The 21,930-nt window shown below is 43.9% G+C and overlaps 1 protein-coding gene across 1 annotated transcript in view; it reads left to right on the forward strand.

The window, feature by feature from the left end:
• LOC126473730 (protein Skeletor, isoforms B/C) overlaps positions 1–21,930 on the forward strand; it is a 676,647-nt gene that overhangs the window by 448,013 nt on the left and 206,704 nt on the right. Inside the window, exon 4 of the mRNA XM_050100975.1 lies at positions 730–841. Coding sequence (XP_049956932.1) covers positions 730–841 — 112 coding nt within the window. The remainder of the gene's footprint in view (positions 1–729; positions 842–21,930) is intronic.

Here is a 21,930-nt window from a genome sequence, read left to right on the forward strand (position 1 = left end):
AAAGCACTGCTTTCATTTTATGATCTCCAATTGCATCTGATACTTGCTGTAGGATTTCATCCATAACAATAATAAACAATAAATGCGAAAGTGCACTTCCCTGTCGCAGCCCATTTTCCAGCTTGAACCATGCAGTACGTTCCCTCTCCACTTTCACACAACTCTCACTTCCCTCATACATTTTTCTGACTTTTCGCGTTATCTCTTCATCTATCCCTTTTGCGTTCAGCACATCCCAGAGCTTGTCCCTATAGATACTGTCATACGCCTTCTCAATATCTAAAAAGGCCATGATTAAGTCCTTCCCGTACTCATAGTGCCTTTCCTGCAGTTGCCTTACCGCAAATATGAGGTCCGTTGTTGATCTTCCCGGTCTGAAACCATACTGCTCCTCTTGCAGTCTACTTTCAATACTGCTTCTTATTCTCTTCTCCAGGATCTTTTCATAGATTTTTCCACAGTGGCAGTTCACACCCGATGAGTCACAAAAACCTGCGCATCCCCGCATTGCCCTGTCGTGCGTAGGCTGCGTCCCTATGTACACCTTGCAGTTCCTGCCCCAAGTTGCAACGCGCTAGCAGACACAGAAGATCTTTGAGGCTGACAAGAGACTATCGTAGCGCACACGAACACTTCTGTGACAGGAGTCCGTGCGTAAGCAGACGCGTTTCAGCTTTGGATCGGTGAGTACCTTGTGCGCTGTACAGCGGTGTGTGCCCACTGTTTCAGAGAGCCTCCAATGCTGAAGGCTTACAACAACACGGACGTGATCCTGAGGCTGCCCGGGGGCAAGCGGATCCGCGACATCAAGTGGCTGAGCGTCTGGTGCCGGCGGTTCACGGTGAGTACGTCTTTTGCTGCACTCAACACAGCAGCATCACTCATAGCTGTAGCGATTCTGCTCATATTTCGAGCGACTGTCCACACATACTTACAAGTAAACATGCCCAAGGAATACACTTCGATTTCGATCGGCTTTGAGTATGTTGTAGTGCATAGCAAAACGAGAGACCCATACTTCTTTATATGTTCCCATACAGCTGGTTAAAGGGGTGAAACATCCCCTGAAAAAAAAACTGAATTTAATACCTCTGAATGAATACAGATGAAATGGATATAAAGAAAGTCAAATGAAAGTACGGTGATTTTTAATGTACGATACAAGGGTGCGTCCATATATATCCAGGAAGTCACTTTTTTCGAAATATCTCCCTATTCAGCATTTTTTTATTTGTCCGAACAGTTCTACAATTCCTCATTATTGTACAAATTTACAATAATATACAAACAATTTCAAATATAACATAATTAAATAAAGGCTGAAAATTGTTTCACACAATTAAGAGAATACATAGTTCCAGAATGAGATTTTCACTCTGCAGCGGAGTGTGCGCTGATATGAAACTTCCTGGCAGATTAAAAGTGTATGCGGGACCGAGATTCGAACTCGGGACCTTTGCCTTTAGCGGGCAAGTGCTCTACCAACTGAGCTACCCAAGCACGACTCACGGCCCCTCCCCACAGCTTTACTTCCGCCAGTACCTCGTCTCCTACTTTCCATACTTCACAGAAGCTCTCCTGCTGTAGGAAACGAGGTACTAGCGGAAGTAAAGCTGTGGGGAGGGGGCGTGAATCGTGCTTGGGTAGCTCAGTTGGTAGAGCACTTGCCCGCGAAAGGCAAAGGTCCCGAGTTCGAGTCTCTGTCCGGCATACAGTTTTAATCTGCCAGAAGTTTCATATCAGCGCACACTCCGCTGCAGAGTAAAAATCTCATTCTGGAAACATCCCCCAGGCTGTGGCTAGGCCATGTCTGCGCAATATCCTTTCTTCCAGGAGTGCTAGCTAGTTCTGCAAGGTTCGCAGGAGAGCTTCGTGAAGTTTGGAAAGTAGGAGAGGAGGTACTGGCGGAAGTAAAGCTGTGGGGACGGGGCGTGAGTCGTGCTTGGGTAGCTCAGATGGTGGAGCACTTGTCCGCGAAAGGCAGAGGTCCCGAGTTCGAGTCTCGGTCCGGCACACAGTTTTAACCTGCCAGGAAGTTTCAATATACAGCTGCTACTCACCATACAGCAGAGGTGCTGAGTCGCAGATAGGCTCAACAAAACGACTATCGATAAGTGAGCTTTCGGCCAACATGGCCTTTGACGAAAATAGACAACACACACACACACACACACACACACACATTCACGCAAACGCAACTCACAAATACTACCGCATTTCTGGTAACTATTTTCGACAAAGACCTTGTTGGCTGAAAGCTCACTTTCCGACAAGTTTGTGTGGTGCCTATCTGCGACTTATCACCTCTGCTATATGGTGAGTAGCAACCATCCCTTTCATAATTCTGTTACATTCCATCCTGGATTTTCCATTGTTATATATGTAACGACAGATTTAGAATATACATAAACGGCGCAACGTGCGGGATTACGCACCGCAATACAGAGATATTTCTAGCTTATTTTTTTTACAAACACGTCTTTGAAATAGCACTTCATCGTACATTATTGAGTTTGGTAGTAACGATGCTATACGTTACATGTTGCTGTTAGTCAAATATCGAAATGAAAAACAAAATAGTGTGGGGTAGGGGTTTTCTAAAAAATGACATTTTCGACAAATGTGAGTGTACCGTTGTAACGCACTTTAAAAACCATAGCGACTTTATGCGAAGTTTTCTTTTTTTTTCGCATGTGTAACAATTGCAACGGTACTGATTCAAATACATTAAACTCATTTCTTTTTAAGGGGGTGTTTCACCCGCTTCACGGCCGTATGGGCACGTGTAAAAAATGTGTGTCTCTTATTGTGCTCTACGCTACAAAATGTTCAAAGCCGATCAAAATCGTAAATGTATCCCTTGGGTAGGTTTACTTCTTATATGTAAAAAATGCTACTCTAGTACGACGAGCTTTTCAGTGTATCTAGTGGATTGTCAACTGTGTTTTTGTGTTTGTTCATGAGTTGTTGGCTTCATGTACGCCACCTCACACTGTACAACTACAATTGCCTGGGTCACTCTTTTTGGCCTTTGATTTACGCATTGGTCCAACACTAACAAGGTCGCTCTCCGATGCAGTCGAAACTTCGCAGGATGGTAGAAGGATGTAAATAATGGGACACCTGTTTTGGCTTAATTGTCAACACGCAATGGCTTCCGACAAAATGACGGTCAAAGTTTCTTTAGGTAGCTGGTATACAGAGCTTTTGTTGATGTCGGACACTGTCCATTCCGTTCAACTGCTCTTCCAGGTCCTTTGCTGTCTCTGACAGAATTACAATGTCATCGGCGAACCTCAAAATTTTTTTATTTCTTCTCCATAGATTTTAATGCCTATTCCGACTTTTTCTTTTGTTTCCTTTACTGCTTGCTCAATATACAGATTGAATAACGTCAGGGAGAGGCTACAACCCTGTCTCACTCCCTTCCTAACCACTGCTTCCCTCTCATGTCCCTCGACTCCTATAACTGCCATCTGGTTTGTGTACAATTTGTAAACAGCCTTTCGCTTACTGTATTTCACCCCTGCACCTTCAGAATTTGAAAGCGGGTATTTCAGTCAACATTTTCAAACGCTTTCTGCAAGTCCAAAAATGCTGGAAACGTAGGTTTGCCTTTTCTTAATCTACCTTCTAAGATAAGCCGTAGGGCCAGTATTGCCTCACGTGTTCCAACATTTCTACAGAATCCAAACTGATCTTCCCCGAGGTCGGCTTCTACCAGTTTTTCCATTCGTCTATAAAGAACTCGTGTTAGTCTTTTGCAGCCGTAACTTATTAAACTGATAGTTCGGTAATTTTCACATCTGTCAACACCTGCTTTGTTTGGGATATCCCCCACGATACCATTTATCCAGTCGTGATCTTTACTTGTAATAGATCCTAAGTTCATGGCAGCGAAGAGGGTGTAATGAATTTATCTGGTTCCAAGATTCGAAATGTGGATTTCTTATAGAGATCAGCAAATACGATTTCAGAAGGATTACGTAGCAGATACGAAATCAGCAAGAAATCAGCAACGTCGCGCTGTTGTTAAAAACATGGCTTAAGTACAGCAAAAACCGAATTTATAAAATATCTGTTTTCGTTTGGGTCAAAGAATCTGTTGCAACGTGTCGCAATCTACTTTGCTTTGGTATTCGATAAGCCACTACTTAAATTGTATCTCACAACGAAGTGTGGACTGATTTGAAACTTCCTCGCAGGTTAAAACTGGGTGTTGGAATAGGATCCGCATGGGGACCTTTACCTTTCACCAGGAATTCCTCTACCGACTCATCTATCCGAACATGAACCATGCATGACAGATGTACTTAAACAGCTCATTAAGTCGAGAACTTTTTGAAAGTATCTAACCAAAATTCCTTTTTTATTTTCGAAAGTATCAATGGTAAAATTGTTTCAAATTAATTATTCAACAAACCTACATCTGACTGTGTCTGCGAACTTGTTTCTTTCACTCCTCCATTTTGCCAGTAATGAAACATGTATTTGACTCAGCAATCAAGTTTAAGAGAATAATGCTGTTTGTGCAATGCCATTAAGATGGTACTGAAGAATTAACTCTTGGCCCTGATGTTTACTTAACGAAATTATATCTTGACTTGAATAATGCCAGTTGTGCAATGGCATAAAATTTGTTGCTTGAGGTAACTTCGCTCTGATCACTTTAGTTATACCAAAATCGATTTCGAACCATGAACTGCACATATACGAGGGCTATCCACAAAGTACATTACGTTTTGGAATTAAAAATAAATAAAGAATTGGAATTTTTTTATTATATACAGATGAAAGCCACACTTAAATACTACTTTTCTACATAGTTGCCATTTAAATTAAGGCACTTATCGTAACGATGGACGAGCTTGGAAATTCCTTCGTCGTAAAATTCAGCCGCCTGCGCCTTCAACCACCTGGTTACCTCTTTTGGGACAGAAATGGTGTGATTTTTGTGCATTTCCTGGAAAGAGGCACTACAATAAACTCTCAAAGGTATTGCCAAACTCTGCACAACCTCAGAAGAGCAATACAAAACAAGCGCAGGGGAAAGTTGGGCTCAAAGATCTTGCTGATTCACGACAAGGCCCGGGCCCACACGGCAAATGCCACTCGTGAAGTTCTCGAATCTTCCAAGTGGGAGTTGTTTCCTCATCCGCCGTACAGTCCCGACCTGGCACCGAGCGACTTCCACTTATTCCCAGCAATGAAGAAGTGGCTGGCTGTGCAGCGTTTTGATGACGACGCACAGCTTCAAGAAGAGGTAACCACGTGGTTGAAGGCGCAGGCGGCCGAATTTTACGACGAAGGAATTTCCAAGCTCGTCCATCGCTACGATAAGTGCCTTAATTTAAATGGCAACTATGTAGAAAAGTAGTATTTAAGTGAGACTTTCATCTGTATATAATAAAAAAAAATTCCAATACTTTATTTATTTTTAATTCCAAAAAGTAATGTACTTTGTGGATAGCCCTCGTTTATTGCATAGAGGCCTCACTTTTTTACGTTCTTTCATTGGTGGGTAAAATTTTAAGTCATACACAAAAATCACGATTTCCAACATCTTTTTAGCACGAATCACTCTTATAAAATAATTTACAAAATACTTACTGCGTCAAACCTTGGACATACAAATCATAACTCTGAACATTATGTAACAAAAACCATTTTGAAATTATTATATATCTTCTCTCACTTACATGCTAAAGATTGCTTAGGGTAACTGCGCAGCGAGCGTGACTCCTACCTTAAAGCTGCCTGCACGCGTCTGCTTCCTCCGGGCACCTACCTGCGACTCCCGAGTTTTATTCTGCGCGCGCCCGGCTCTCTTAACCGTCAAACATCCTCTTACTCAAAGATATTATACTCATTCCACCTTGCGGTTGGCAACTACCGACTTTATCTTCTGGATCTACCCTGATCAGATAAAATTCAACAAAAGCAAAACGAGGATAATGGAATGTAGTCGAATTAAATCGGGTGATGTTGAGGGTATTAGATTAGGAAATGAGACACTTAAATTAGTAAAGGAGTTTTGCTATTTGGGGAGCAAAATAACTGATGATGGTCGAAGTAGAGAGGATATAAAATGTAGACTGGCAATGGGAAGGAAAGCGTTTCTGAAGAAGAGAAATTTGTTAACATCGAGCATAGATTTAAGTGTCAGGAAGTCGTTTCTGAAAGTATTTGTATGGAGTGTAGCCATGTATGGAAGTGAAACGTGGACGATAAATAGTTTAGACAAGAAGAGGATAGAAGCTTTCGAAATGTGGTGCTACAGAAGAATGCTGAAGATTAGATGGGTAGATCACGTAACTAATGAGGAGGTGTTGAATAGGATTGGGGAGAAGAGAAGTTTGTGGCACAACTTGACCAGAAGAAGGGATCGGTTGGTAGGACATGTTCTGAGGCATCAAGGGATCACCAATTTAGTATTGGAGGGCAGCGTGGAGGGTGAAAGTCGTAGAGGGAGACCAAGAGATGAATTCACTAAGCAGATTCAGAAGCATGTAGGTTGCAGTAAGTACTAGGAGATGAAGAAGCTTTCAGAGAATAGAGTAGCATGGATAGCTGCATCAAACCAGTCTCAGGACTGAAGACCACAACAACAAGAACCCTGATGAGACCTTAGCACATACCTTTCAATGGCCGGGAAAGGCAAACGTCCCAGGTACGAGTTCCTGTGCGGCGTACAGTTTTTAATACGCCACACTACTTATCCTTGTAGCAGTGCCTTTAGTCTGATGATGACGATTGGGTGGTCGGAGCCGGTTGTTGCATATGAAAGCTTTCGTGATTGTTGTCAAGGAAGGTAAAAGAAGACAGCAAGATGGGTGGATGCCTAAAAGTATTAGAAGTACCGCGACAGACGTTTTACTAAAAGCCCCCCGGCGCTATTAGCCCGGGCGATACTGCAGAGTAGAGCGGACGTGGACAACGTCGTCCCGTGGCAGGGCAACACCGCCCGTCAGATTCAGCGACGTCACAAAAAGCGGGCGCCGGGCGCGGATGACCGCTTCCCAGGACTCCCTCCCGGTCGGCAAAAACCGTGCGGACGTAGACGGCGGGTCGGATGCTGGTGGTAGCGAGACAGAGCCGCCAAATGCGATTACCTCGCCCCACTTGCCGCGGCCTTTACGTTCCGCAAGCGTACCCCGAGAAGACAGTGCTGTCTGCCCTTCACTGTGGACGCGATTCTGGTCGCCACCATAACCGCCCTCAAGGGAAACAAAGAATCGCAACACCAAGAAACAGTTGCGCTACATAAACGAAAGTTGGCAGGCGCGTTTCTACTTCTGAAAGATAATGTCTATTTAGATTGCGTTCCAGTCGCGTAAGAGTTCCTCTATTAGCACCGCATTTAGGATCAAAATCAGGTCTGCTTTAAATGCACACTGTAATGGCCGTGAGCGTCAGTTACCTTCCAAATTGGACGTGTCGAGTTGATGTTAGGCAAGAATAACATCGGAAGTTCACTGAGGCTTTCTGCGGATGATGCTGTAGTACAGTGAAAGGTTATAACAATGGAAAATTGTACTGAAATGCAGGAGAATCTGCAACGAATTGACGCATGGTGCAGGGAATGGGAATTGAATCTCAATGTAGACAAGTGTAATGTGCAGCGAATACATAGAAAGAAAGACCTTTATCATTCAGATCCAATATAGCAGGTCAGCAACTGGAAGCAGTTAATTGCATAAATTATCTGGCAGTAGGCATTAGGAGTGATTTGAAATGGAATGATCATACAAAGTTGATCGTCCGTAAGGCAGATGCCAGACTGAGATTCATTGGAAGAATCCTAAGGAAATGCAATCCGAAAACAAAGGAAGTAGGTTCAAATGGTTCAAATGGCTCTGAGCACTATGGGACTTAACATGTGTGGTCATCAGTCCCCTAGAACTTAGAACTACTTAAACCTAACTAACGTAAGGACACCAGACACATCCATGTCCGAGGCAGGATTCGAACCTGCGACCGTAGCGGTCACGCGGTTCCAGACTGAAGCGCCTAGAACCGCACGGCCACACCGGCCGGCAAGGAAGTAGGTTACAGTACATTTGTTCGCCCACTGCTTGAATATCGCTCACCAGTGTGGGATCCGTACCAGTTAGGGTTTATAGAAGAGATAGAGAAGATACAACGCAGGCCAGCGCGCTTCGTTACGGGATCATTTAGTAATCGCGAAAGCGTTACGGAGACGATGGATTAACTCCAGTGAAAGACTCTGCAGGAGAGACGCTCAGTAGCTCGGTTCGGGCTTTTGTTAAAGTTTCGAGAACATACCTTCATCGAGGAGTCAAGCAGTATATTGCTTCCTCCCTCTCGCGAAGAGACCTTGAGGATAAAACCAGAGAGATTAGAGCCCCCACAGAGGCATACCGACAATCTTTCTTTCCACGAATAGTATGAGACTGGAATAGAAGGGAGAACCGATAGAGATACTCAAAGCACCCTCCGCCACACACCGTCAGGTGACGTGCGGAGTATGGATGTATATGTAGATGTAGATGACTGCAATTAAAGCGACAAAGATGTCATTATCAACAGCTCACTCAGTTTTAACGACGTCGAGTAATAGGGCTACGAGAAGGTGGGTGTTCCTCTTTTGATATTGTAGAAAGACTGGACTGGAATGCATGCACTGCTGGCAGCATTGGTCACGAGAAAGTACGGTCGCACGGAAGCCAGTCTCCGGACGATCACGTGGCACTACCGAGAGAGAAGACCATTGTGTTCGGAGTATGTTGCTGGCGCATCGTACCGCGTCTGCAGCAGCAATCTGAGCAGCAGTTGGTTAGTTGAAGGACAACACCAAGCCAGGCGCCCTGTGGGGTGCATTCCACTTGACGTGTCGACAGAAGTGCCGACACAGTGTGATTTGAGGGGACCGCAATGCACGCTATAAACACACGAAGGATGGCGTGAGGTCTGAAACAGGATACGTAATGAACGCTATAAAGAAAAGTACGTAGCTGCTGGAATAATTAACTTTAATCCATCCTTGTTGTATACATCGTTCTTGATGAGACATGCTTTATACGATAAGTATCAATTGCTATGTAAGGCTAATGGCGCCTTGCTAGGTCGTAGCCATTTACTTAGCTGAAGGCTATTCTAACTATCTGCTCGGCAAAGGAGCGAGGCTTCGTCAGTGTAGTCGCTAGCAAAGTCGTCCGTACATCTGGGGCGAGTGCTAGTCCGTATCTCGAGACCTGCCGTGTGGTTGCGCGCGATCACTGACAGTGGCAACACGCGGGTCCGACATGTACTAATGGACCGCGGCCGATTTAAAACTACCACCTGGCAAGTGTGGTGTCTGGCGGTGACACCACACCACTGACCCCAAACCACCGCCATTTTCGACTTCGGTGGTGTCAAGCGACACCTCATTGGAGGGCAGAGCGGCGATCTGTTGTCTGATGAAGGATGGTTCTGCCTCGCTGCCAGTGACGGCCATGTGCTGGCCAGGAGAGAGATACGAGCTACACCTGAAGTTATGGACTGGAGTGCGATTTCGGATGACAACAGGATCACTCTCCTGGTTATCCTAGGCACCCTGCCTGCAAATTTGTACGTCAGTCCCGTAATTCGACCTGCTGTGCTGCTATTCGTGAACAGCATTCGGAGGGGTGTTTTTCAAGAGGAGAGCACACGCCCGCATAGCGCTCTTCCCACCCAATATGCTCTGCAGAGCATCGACATGTTGCCTTGACCTGCTCCATCACCGCATCTGTCTCCAGTCGAGCACATACGGGGCATCATCGGACGGCAACTGCAGCTTTGTCCGCAGTCAGCATTACCCCCCCCCCCCACCCCCACTGTGCTGATCGACTAACAAGGGAAGGCCGCCAATTGTGAAATTCAGATTCGATTCATACTGCGCATAATAAAAGCTCATGGCCAGAGGTGTAACGTGGCAAAGCACCAAGATGCACTTCTCAGCCGTTGTCGAGAAAATCGACAGTTAAAAGAAACCGTTGCGGTGAAATACTCTCTACGATTAATAATTGTCTACAGCGTCGTGGCGCAGCGGTAAGCGCTCGGGTTCGTAATCCGAAGGTCGCCGGATCTCGCGCCATGCAATTTTTTTTATTAGCTTTTTGTAATTCAAATTATATATATATATATATATATAAAAACAAAGATGAGGTGACTTACCGAACAAAAGCGCTGGCAGGTCGATAGACACACAAACAAACACAAACATACACACAAAATTCAAGCTTTCGCAACAAACTGTTGCCTCATCAGGAAAGAGGGAAGGAGAGGGGAAGACGAAAGGAAGTGGGTTTTAAGGGAGAGGGTAAGGAGTCATTCCAATCCCGGGAGCGGAAAGACTTAAAGATTTAAAGATCTTTAAATATGTCTGCTTGCGTCTGTATGTGTGGATGGATATGTGCGTGTGTGCGAGTGTATACCTGTCCTTTTTTCCCCCTAAGGTAAGTCTTTCCGCTCCCGGGATTGGAATGACTCCTTACCCTCTCCCTTAAAACCCACTTCCTTTCGTCTTCCCCTCTCCTTCCCTCTTTCCTGATGAGGCAACAGTTTGTTGCGAAAGCTTGAATTTTGTGTGTATGTTTGTGTTTGTTTGTGTGTCTATCGACCTGCCAGCGCTTTTGTTCGGTAAGTCACCTCATCTTTGTTTTTATACGAGGGCCGTTCAGAAAGTAACCTCCGGTTGATTTAAAAAAATACACCAAGTTAAATAAAAATATTTTAATATATACATCTTACAACTACATCTTTGCACTATTTTTCTACATAGTCTCCATAGCGATTGAGGCACTTATCATATCTCTTCACAAGCTTTGAAATTCCTTCTGCATAAAAATCACCCGCTTGTGCCTGGAGCCAGCCTGTGACCGCATCTTTGAGCTCTTCGTCGTCATCAAACCGCTGTGACCCAAGCCATTTCTTCAAATGCATGAAGAGGTGATAATCACTTGGCGCCAGGTCTGGTCTGTAAGGTGGATGGTTGATAACGTCCCACTTGAAGGATTCAAGAAGGGCCGTTGTTCTGCGAGCAGAGTGAGGACGGGCGTTATCGTGCAAAAAAACGATACCGGAAGTCAGCATACCACGGCGTTTGTTCTGTATAGCCCGTCGTAACTTTTTTATTGTTTCACAGTACACGTCTTGATTAATGGTCGTACCACGTTCCATGAATTCAACCAACAACACCCCTTTGGCATCCCAAAACACCGTTGCCATCAGTTTTCTGGCAGAAAAATCTTGCGAGGCTTTTCTTGGTTTGGTAGGCGAATTTGAATGTGCCCACATCTTTGATTGTTCTTTTGTCTCAGGGTTCACGTACTTAATCCAGGTTTCGTCACCGGTCACGATTCTGTTTAACAATGGTTCTCCTTCGTCCTCATAACGTGACAGAAAGTCTAATGCAGAGGCCATTCTTTGAGTTTTGTGGTGGTCGGTAAGAATTTTGGGCACCCATCGTGCACAGAACTTACGGTAACCCAATCTTGCTGTCACTATCTCGTACAAGAGAGTCTTAGAAATCTGTGGAAAACCAGTAGACAACTCCGACATTGAGAAACGTCGATTTTCACGAACTTTTGCATCAACTGTCTGAACGAGTTCGTCAGTCACCAATGATGGTCTACCACTCCTCTCTTCATCATGAACGTTTTCTCGTCCACTTTTAAATAAACGTACCCATTCACGGACAACTCCTTCACTCATAACTCTTGGTCCGTACACGGCACAAAGCTCACGATGAATAGCTGCTGCAGAATATCCTTTGGCTGTAAAAAACCTTATGACAGCACGCACTTCACATTTGGCGGGGTTTTCTATTGCAGCACACATTTCAAACTGCCACAAAAACTAAACTAGCGCAGGTACGACGTTCACTCGACCACAGCTTGATGTCGACTGACCTGTTGAGTGCGTGAACGCACAGATGGCGTCGCTACTCCCCCCACAACCCGCACTGTGACCAATCGGAGGTTACTTTCTGAACCGCCCTCGTATATAATTTTTCCCACGTGGAATGTTTCCTTCCATTATATATATATATATATATATATATATATATATATATATATATATATATATATATACTATTAATGAATTGCTTATGCATGTTGTTGAAGGCGGATCGCTTTCCAATTTTCGGTTTGTTTAACAGGGTGTACCAAAGCTCTCCCGTTCGCACTGATTCTCGACGATGTTATAAGTTGTGCTAGGGACCGCATCTACCTTCTTTCGAAGTTAACAGGCAACTACGCTGTTACGCGGCGGCTCGTTTCGGCCCATTCAACATCTGTCCTTAAACTGTAACGAGCTAGTAACGGAGTTTATATTTCATACCTGCCACAGCTAATTTGTGTTCGTGGGGTCTCTTTCTAATTCGAACGTTTGACTTACGCTATACGTATTCGTTTCGGAATATCGTTTCTACGTCTTCCCTTAACTATACGTGGTAAACATTATGAAGACAATTAATAACATTTGTGAAATACAACTTTATTTGCGGAAAACATAATGATGTTCGAAGTCGCCAGTTTTTCCACGACAAACGACTTTCAACAACATATTACATGCATAATTGTTGCAACTGATTGCCGGGAATTATATACATACTCATACATATACATACACATACATATATACATGATGGCACGGAAGTCTATGCCTGCTGCAGAAACTGACATCCGGCACCTGTGCAACACAGCGCATGCACGTCTGCTTCAACATTCTGGCGGTTACACAGATTATCACTGTAGAGTAATGAAATTTCGGAAATACATTTGCCTACATCTACCTCTACATCCATACTCCGCAAGCTACCTGACGGTGTGTGGCGGAGGGTACTTTGAGTACCTCTATCGGTTCTCCCCTCTATTCCAGTCTCGTATTGTTCGTGGAAAGAAAGATTGTCGGTATGCCTCTATGTGGGCTCTAATCTCTCTGATTTTATCCTCACGGTCTCTTCGCGAGATATACGTGGGAGGGAGCAATATACTGCTTGACTCCTCGGTGAAGGTATGTTCTCGAAACTTCAACAAAAGCCAGTACCGAGCTACTGAGCGTCTCTCCTGCAGAGTCTTCCACTGGAGTTTATCTATCATCTCCATAACGCTCTGGCGATTACTAAACGATCCCGTAACGAAGCGCGCTGCTCTCCTTTGGATCTTCTCTATCTCTCCTATCAACCCTATCTGGTACGGATCCCACACTGGTGAGCAGTATTCAAGCAGTGGCCGAACAAGTGTACTGTAACCTACTTCCTTTGTTTTCGGACAGCATTTCCTTAGGATTCTTCCAATCAATCTGAGTCTGGCATCTGCTTTAGCGACGGTCAACTTTATATGATCATTCCATTTTAAATCACTCCTAATGCGTACTCCCAGACAATTTATGGAATTAACTGCTTCCAGTTGCTGACCCGCTATTCTGTAGCTAAACGATAAGGGATCTATCTTTCTATGTATTCGCAGCACATTACACTTGTCTACATTGAGATTCAATTGCCATTCCCTGCACCATGCGTCAATTCGCTGCAGATCCTTCTGCATTTCACCGAGCGAGGTGGCGCAGTGGTTAGCACACTGGATTCGCATTCGGGAGGACGGCGGTTCAATCCCGTCTACAGCCATCGTGATTTAGGTTTTCCGTGATTTCCCTAAATCGCTTCAGGCAAATGCCGCGATGGTTCCTTTGAAAGGGCACGGCCGATTTCCTTCCCAATCCTTCCCTAACACGAGCATGAGCTCGGTCTCTAATGACCTCGTTGTCGACGGGACGTTAAACTCTAACCACCACCACCATCTCCTGCATTTCAGTACAAATTTCCATTGTTACAACCTCTCGACATACCACAGCATCATACGCAAAAGCCTCAATGAACTTCCGATGTCATCTACAAGGTCATTTATGTATATTGTGAATAGCAACGGTCCTACGACACTCCCCTGCGGCACACCTGAAATCACTCTTACTTCGGAAGACTTCTCTCCATAGAGAATGACATGCTGCGTTCTGTTATCTAGGAACTCTTCAATCCAGTCACACAATTAGTCTGATAGTCCATCTGCTCTTACTTTGTTCATTAAACGACTGTGGGGAACTGCATCAAACGCCTTTCGGAAGTCAAGAAACACGGCATCTACCTGGAAACCCGTGTCTATGGGCCTCTGAGTCTCGTGGACGAATAGCGCGAGCCTACGTAACACATTTAAGCGATTAACATTGCTCTTCACGACAAGCCATCCTGGGCTTACATTTCAGCAAGATAATGACCGCTCGCACATGGCAAGAGTGTCTTCGTGCCTGCCAAGCCCTAACTTGGCCACCGAGGTCGCCGGATCTCTCCCCACCTGAGAACGTTTGGAGCATTACAGGCAGCGCCCTCCAACCCGATCGGTATTTTGACGATCTAACGCATTAGTTGTACAGAATTTGGCACGACGTGCCACAGAAAGACATAGAAGAACTCTGTTAATGAACTCCAAGCCGAATAGTTGCTTGCATAAAGGCCAGAGGTGGACCAACGCTTTATTGACTTGTTGCCTTGCTCAATTTGTGAAGCCCTTTCTCTTGAATAGAAAACGTTTTTTTTTTTTTCTACAACTGTAATCATTTGTTTGTGTGTACATGTACGTAAAAAAAATGGCTCTGAGCACTATGGGACTTAACTTCTGAGGTCATCAGTCCCCTAGAAATTAGAACTACTTAAACCTAACTAACCTAAGGACATCACACACATCCATGCCCGAGGTAGGATTCGAACCTGCGACCGTAGCGGTCACGCGGTTCCAGACTGTAGCGCCTAGAACCTCTCGGTCAGCCCGGCCGGCATGTACGTCACGTTTACCGCTTTCCGTCCCCAGTCAGTTAATTATTTCGTCGTGCACTGCTGGAATTTGTTTTTCTTTTTTAGTGTATATTCGTGGAACATGTCCCACGATTGGAAATTATTTCCGTTTGATGGTGGTGGTGGTTAGTGTTTAACGTCCCGTCGACAACGAGGTCAGTAGAGACGGAGCGCAAGCTCGGTTAGGGAAGGATTGGGAAGGAAATCGGCCGTGCCCTTTCAAAGGAACCATCCCGGCATTTGCCTGAAACGATTTAGGGAAATCACGGAAAACCTAAATCAGGATGGCTGGAGACGGGATTGAACCGTCGTCCTCCCGAATGCGAGTCCAGTGTGCTAACCACTGCGCCACCTCGCTCGGTGTCCCGTTTGATAAGGCGAGTCTCAAGAACAAGGAAATTCGTTTTGTGAATTTCAGTGTTTGTTCTAAGCAAATCGGGCATGGTTCAGTATCCGAGTTTTTAAAAGCAAGAAACCCACAGGAAGGTCTGTAAATAACCCAACAATGCTGTTTTGTCGCGTTACTGTGCACAGTGTTCCTAGCGCTATAGAGGTTGTGTCTGAAAAGACATCAGCTATGACACCCAGCGCAAAAAGCTTCATGAACTGAATTGACCAGGATACTGGCCAGCATTACATTAGTCACTGTCAGTTCAAATGGTTCAAATGGCTCTGAGCACTGTGGGACTTAACTTCTGAGGTCATCAGTCCCCTAGAATTTAGAACTACTTAAACCTAACTAACCTAAGGACATCACACACATCCATGCCCGAGGCAGGATTCGAACCTGCGACCGTAGCGGTCGCGCGGTTCCAGACTGTAGCGCCTAGAACCGCACGGCCACATTCACTGTCAGTTAGGTTGTGTGTATCTGGTTGTGTGTACGACCGTGAAGCTATTTCTCTATTAACTCAGTACCAGGCAGCTGTCTGATAATTGGATTTTTAATCTATATCTTCTATAAAATATCTACATTAAAAAATAAACTAATAAATAAAGTATTTTCTACCTGAATATTTTAGAAATCCTTTCTATTTTGTACGCCTACCGTAATTAACTTTAGTTAAGTCGTCTTTATTTTATTTTATGTCAGGCCAACCACGCTCCACTTCTAAATTTGTGTGGCGTAGACTAGTATGATGAATGTAATCCAAATATATGTATTAACGGGTTGTTCCCTACGAGTTTTCTTTTTGTTGTGTCGACTAAACAATTAGTGGTTGCTTGTGTTTAAATTATTTTATATCTGATATGTGCCACAGGCACTCGGAAATGGCTGCACAGTCGAAACTGCAGGGTGAGAATTATTGAACTACATGAAAAAAAACGTAAGTTAGTTGTTTTTTTTTTTAACCTTATGGGACTTAACAGCTAAGGCCATCAGTCCCTAAGCTGCCACACTACTTAACCTAAACTACCCGAAGGACAAACACACACACCCATGCCCGAGAAAGGACTCGAACCTCCGCCGGGATCAGCCACACAGTCCACGACTGCAGCGCCTGAGACCGCTCGGCTAATCCCTCGCGGCGTAAGTTAGTTACAACCTACGGCGCGCACACACTTTATTCATCGAGTGAGCATCACTACAGATATTCGAATTTCGATTATGACATGTTCGATATGCTTGCCATCATTGACGATGATGCTGCGCAGACGAATAGCGAAATTCTGCATGACCCGCTGAAGTGTCGGAACGTCGATGCTGTAGGTGACATCCTGAATACCTGTTTTCAGTTCAGCAAGGGTTTTGGGGGTATTGCTGTTCACCTTGTCTTTAAGGTAGCCCCACAAAAAGGAGTCGTATGTGTTCAGATCCGGAGAATACGGCGGCTAATCTAGGCCCATGCCAGTGGCCTCTGGGTATCCCAGAGGCAGAAAGCGGCCACCAAAGTGCTCCTCCAGGACATCAAACACTCTCCTGCTTCGATACGATCGAGCTCCGTCTTTGCATGATCCACATCTTGTGGAAATCAGGGTCAGTTTCGATGATGGGGATGAAATCATCTCCCGAAACCTTCACATACCGTTCGGTAGTCACCGTGCCGTTGAGGAATATAGCACCGATTATTCCGTGACTGGACATAGCATGCCACACAGAAATATTGGAACACGTGAGGCAATACTGAACCTACGATTTATCTTAGAAGAAAGATTAAGGAAAAGCAAACATACTTTTCTAGCATTTGTAGACTTAGAGAAAGCTTTTGACAATGTTGACTGGAATACTCTCTTCCAAATTCTGAAGGTGGTAGGGGCAAAATACAGGGAGCGAAAGGCTATTTACAATTTGTACAGAAAACAGATGGCAGTTATAAGAGTCGAGGGACATGAAAGGGAAGCAGTGGTTGGGAAGGGAGTGAGACAGGGTTGTAGCCTATCCCCAATGTTATTCAATCTGTATATTGAGCAAGCAGTAAAGGAAACAAAAGAAAAATTCGGAGTAGGTATAAAAAGAAGAAATAAAAACTCTGAAGTTCGCCGATGACGTAACTATGTCAGAGATAGCAAAAGACTTGGAAGAACAGTTGAACGGAATGGACATTGTCTTGAAAGGAGGATATAAGATTAACATCAACAAAAGCATAACAAGGATAATGGACTGTAGTCGAATTAAGTCAGGTGATGCTGAGGGTATTAGATTAGGAAATGAGACACTTAAAGTAGTAAAGGAGTTTTCCTATTTGGGGAGCAAAATAACTAATGATGGTCGAAGTAGAGAGGATATAAAATTTAGACTGGCAATGGCAAGGAAAGCGTTTCTGAAGAAGAGAAATTTGTTAACATCGAGTATAGATTTAAGTGTCAGGAAGTCGTTTCTTAAGTATTTGTATGGAGTGTAGCCATGTATGGAAGTGCAACGTGAATGATAAATAGTTTGGACAAGAAGAGAATAGAACCTTTCGAAATGTGGTGCTACAGAAGAATGCTGAAGATTATATGGAAAGATCACATAACTAATGAGGAGGTATTGAATAGAATTGGGAAGAAGAGAAATTTGTGGCACAGCTTGACTAGAAGAAGGGATCGGCTGGTAGGACATGTTCTGAGGCATCAAGGGATCACCAATTTAGTATTGGAGGGCAGCGTGGAGGGCAATAATCGTAGAGGAAGACCAAGAGATGAATACACTAAGCAGATTCAAAGGGATGTGGGTTGCAGTAGGTACTGGGAGATGATGAAGCTTGCACAGGATAGAGCAACATGGAGAGCTCCATCAAACCAGTCTCAGGACTGAAGTCCACAACAACAACATCACTGCCTTTTCATAATAACTCAAAAAAAGTAAATAAAAGATCACTAACAACAGAAATTGTCGAAGAAGTGGTTTTAATTTTTTCATCTATAAAATGTTATTATCTGACAGAAAAGGTGTCAGACATACCCACCACGAGAATCCAAGAAATTAATTATCTTTGAAGTGCACCGGATGTAAGAGAGCAAAGTTAATAGTACAAATACGGAAAGGTTCGGATGCTCTTAACAATAAACGTTGGGCCCAAAGAAGTGCCCGGTGACGACGCACAACGCCTCCCGTAAGTAGCCGGGGAGGAGTTTTCACAGGCCGGGCCAGTGGGGGAATCCCCCGGCGCGCAGGCAGAGCCAGGTGGCGCTGGCGGCGGTAACCGGATCGCCGCGGCGCGCTCTATTTTATTGCCCCCTAACGCCCTCAATTCCCCAAATCTGTTTACCGCTTCCCGCGGCGGGGCACGGGGCCACCGGGTGGGCGGGAGACGCACTTCTTCTTTCGCTCCTTCAGCCTGTGCCACTTCCCCAGAGGCTCCTTCTTAAGGACTTCCCCACTCCCCAGGTGACACGGGCAATAGCCGTCATCTTGGCGCATGTGGAGACGGCTCGGGTAACCAGTGCTCTTCTTTACAGGACTCTGCCTTCAAGCAACAAGTGCTACTAATCACAGTACAAAAACACTTTTTGTTTTACAATGTTGTCAAAAATATGGGCTATAATATCCTTAACTTGAGTCTCGAATATCTTTAAGGGAGGTAGGACGTCAAAAATTTAAAAAAATATCGATTTTTCAAAAATACGCCTATTTTGTATCTTCCTGAATAGTATGATGTACAAAACGTATGTAGTTGGGCGACCATAAGGCACATTACTTGGTCCTAAATGTACCAAGATGCAGCGTCGCATCCATTTGCACAGCATTCTTCTTTCATACGTAAGTGTATTTGCACCAAAAATTGTCATACATGAAAGAAAGGAAGCCATCAAACCTATATTTAGGGACCTTGCAAATGGAAACGTATTGAAGAAATGTCTTCATGGCGGTACGTAAACCCCAAATGAAAGTTTTAACCACTGTGTATAGGAAAGATTGACAAAAACCATTATTGTAGGAAGAAATGTACTTGGTAGTGGTGTTTATGATGCAGTTTCATGTTTAAATGGTGGTGTGCAAAGCAGGAAATATGTTTTAGTGGAAATGGGAATTAAGCCCGGAGTGAACTGCATCAAAGCTTTGTATGCGTGTAGTGAAAGCAGATAAGTCAGTTTTGTAGGTGATAAAATCAAGAAGAGTGCATCTTAGGAATGTGAAAAGAAAGGAAAGTGATTTAGAAAATGAAAAAGGACCTGCATATGGTGCTGGACAGTTCTAAAAGAAAGGAATTTGGGAATACAAGCAGAAACTTTAACGGCAATTTTCCGCAAAACACAAATTTCTGTAACGTTCAAAATAAATATCCTATTACTTTCGAACTTGGTATGCTTATTAAACACAGACTCCTTAAAGCCAACTCTAGAATTTTCCAAGTATATTAAAAACTGTGGTAAGAATTCAGATAATTAATTAAAAAATTTGAGTTGCAACCCTTGTTCACTCAAGTACGAGCAGCCCTTAGCGGCTCGCCATCTTATTTACAACTATTCATGACGTCGCCTTTCCGGCTTAGATTTTTTTAAAACGTGACTTGTACGTACTGCATCTCTTTTCCAGTAAGTACAAACTTTAATTATATTAATGTATTATATACTTAATATGTTTTAGAACAATTAATGTAATCCTGAAGACGACGCTCATAGTAGCGTCGAAACCTGATCAATTTTGACTTAATATTTGTGACCGACGGCTTATTTGTTCTAATATACTTCTGATAAGTATTTCTTGAAGTTGCTCTACAAAGTTAACCGATGTGACACTTGACAAAGCGTCAAAATAATTGTACAAAGGTCTTGCCTCTTAGGCGACCATTAACACGGCCCGTCACCTTCGTGTGATGCAAGCCATTCTTGATCATCTTCAAAACACTTTAATAAAGAGTTGTATGTATACGGCACAGTTCGATGACCGACACCATTAACTGTTCTTAATCTCTTAATTCTGCAAATGACCTGGGATCCGGAATTTATAGAGAGCGTATGCATTACAGTAACACTTTGTGTCATATGTGTACACCGCGTACATTGTGGCTGAAGTTTGTTCGTCAGTGAAACATGACAACGCATCGACATCCACTCCTATTTTCGAAACGGCTGCTTCGAAGTCACTTTACAAGTATGTCAGTGTCGCATCTGAATCCTCGTGGATATTGGACGTCAAACAGAAACAAGGAAATGGCACTGCTTCCTACTACAAGAAAAAATTCTTACCTTTGTGTCTTTACTTTCCTAACAACGGCCGTCGATTAAACGAGAAACCGGAAAGTTAAGATGGCTATTGCTAGATGGGAACCGAAACTAGGAGAGAGAGAGAGTGAGAGAGAGAGAGAGAGAGAGAGAGAGAGAGAGAGCGCACGCGAGAGAGAGAGACAGATGGATATTACGTTCTGTAATTGGAGCAGAGCAAGGCGAAGTTGAAGCTAAGCCTTACCTACGGCGCTCCTGCAAAATTACTGACGTACAAACTGTAGCCTAATCCGGGAAATATGTACTAAGCTGGCGAATCAAGATACGAGCAGGAACTAACTTATAAGGGTGGTTCCGTTCGATATAGTTGTGGTTGAAATTACGACGTAGTAGAACGGAATGGGATAACCCTCCCTCATTTCGGTTGTACACGAGAGCAACTGCATCGCACTCGGAGCTGCAGAACAGATCAGCGCATTTCTAGGAAGTAACTGCTGACGATTTTGTGAGATTCTTTTCTGAGACTCATGCTCTTCATATAGATTTTTCGATAAATCTAACAAGGGAAGCTCCCCATCGCACCCCCCTCAGATTTAGTTATAAGTTGGCACAGTGGATAGGCCTTGAAAAACTGTACACAAATCAATCGAGAAAACAGGAAGAAGTTATGTGGAAGTATGAAAAAAATAAGCAAAATATACAAACTGAGTAGTCTATGCATAAGATATGCAACATCAAAGAAAATATCAGCTTATGAGTGCCGTAGTCCCGTGGTTAGCGTGAGCAGCTGCAGTATGAAAGGTCCGTGGTTCAATTCTTCCCTCGAGTGAAAATTTTAATTTTTTATTTTCAGACAATTATTATCTGTCCGTCCGTCCGTCCGATGCGATCACTTTTTTGGGAGTGATTATCACATCCACAAGAAAACCTAAATCGGGCAAGGTAGAAGAATCTTTTTACCCATTCGCCAAGTGTAGAAAGCACCGAAGCTGAAATCGTTATAGGTACAGAAAGCTGGCTTAAGCCAGAGATAAATTCTCCCGAAATTTTTACAAAGGTACAGACGGTGTTTAGAAAGGATAGATTGCATGCAACCGGTGGTGGAGTGTTCATCGCTGTTAGTAGTAGTTTATCCTGCAGTGAAGTAGAAGTGGATAGTTCCTGTGAATTATTATGGGTGGAGGTTACACTAAACAACCGAACTAGGTTAATAATTGGCTCCTTTTACCGACCTCCCGACTCAGCAGCATTAGTGGCAGAACAACTGAGAGAAAATTTGGAATACATTTCACATAAATTTTCTCAGCATGTTATAGTCTTAGGTGGAGATTTCAATTTACCAGATATAGACTGGGACACTCAGATGTTTAGGACGGGTGGTAGGGACAGAGCATCGAGTGACATTATACTGAGTGCACTATCCGAAAATTACCTCGAGCAATTAAACAGAGAACCGACTCGTGGAGATAACATATTGGACCTACTGATAACAAACAGACCCGAAC

This window comes from Schistocerca serialis, chromosome 4, assembly GCF_023864345.2.
Source record: "Schistocerca serialis cubense isolate TAMUIC-IGC-003099 chromosome 4, iqSchSeri2.2, whole genome shotgun sequence".
NCBI classification, from domain to species: domain Eukaryota; kingdom Metazoa; phylum Arthropoda; class Insecta; order Orthoptera; family Acrididae; genus Schistocerca; species Schistocerca serialis.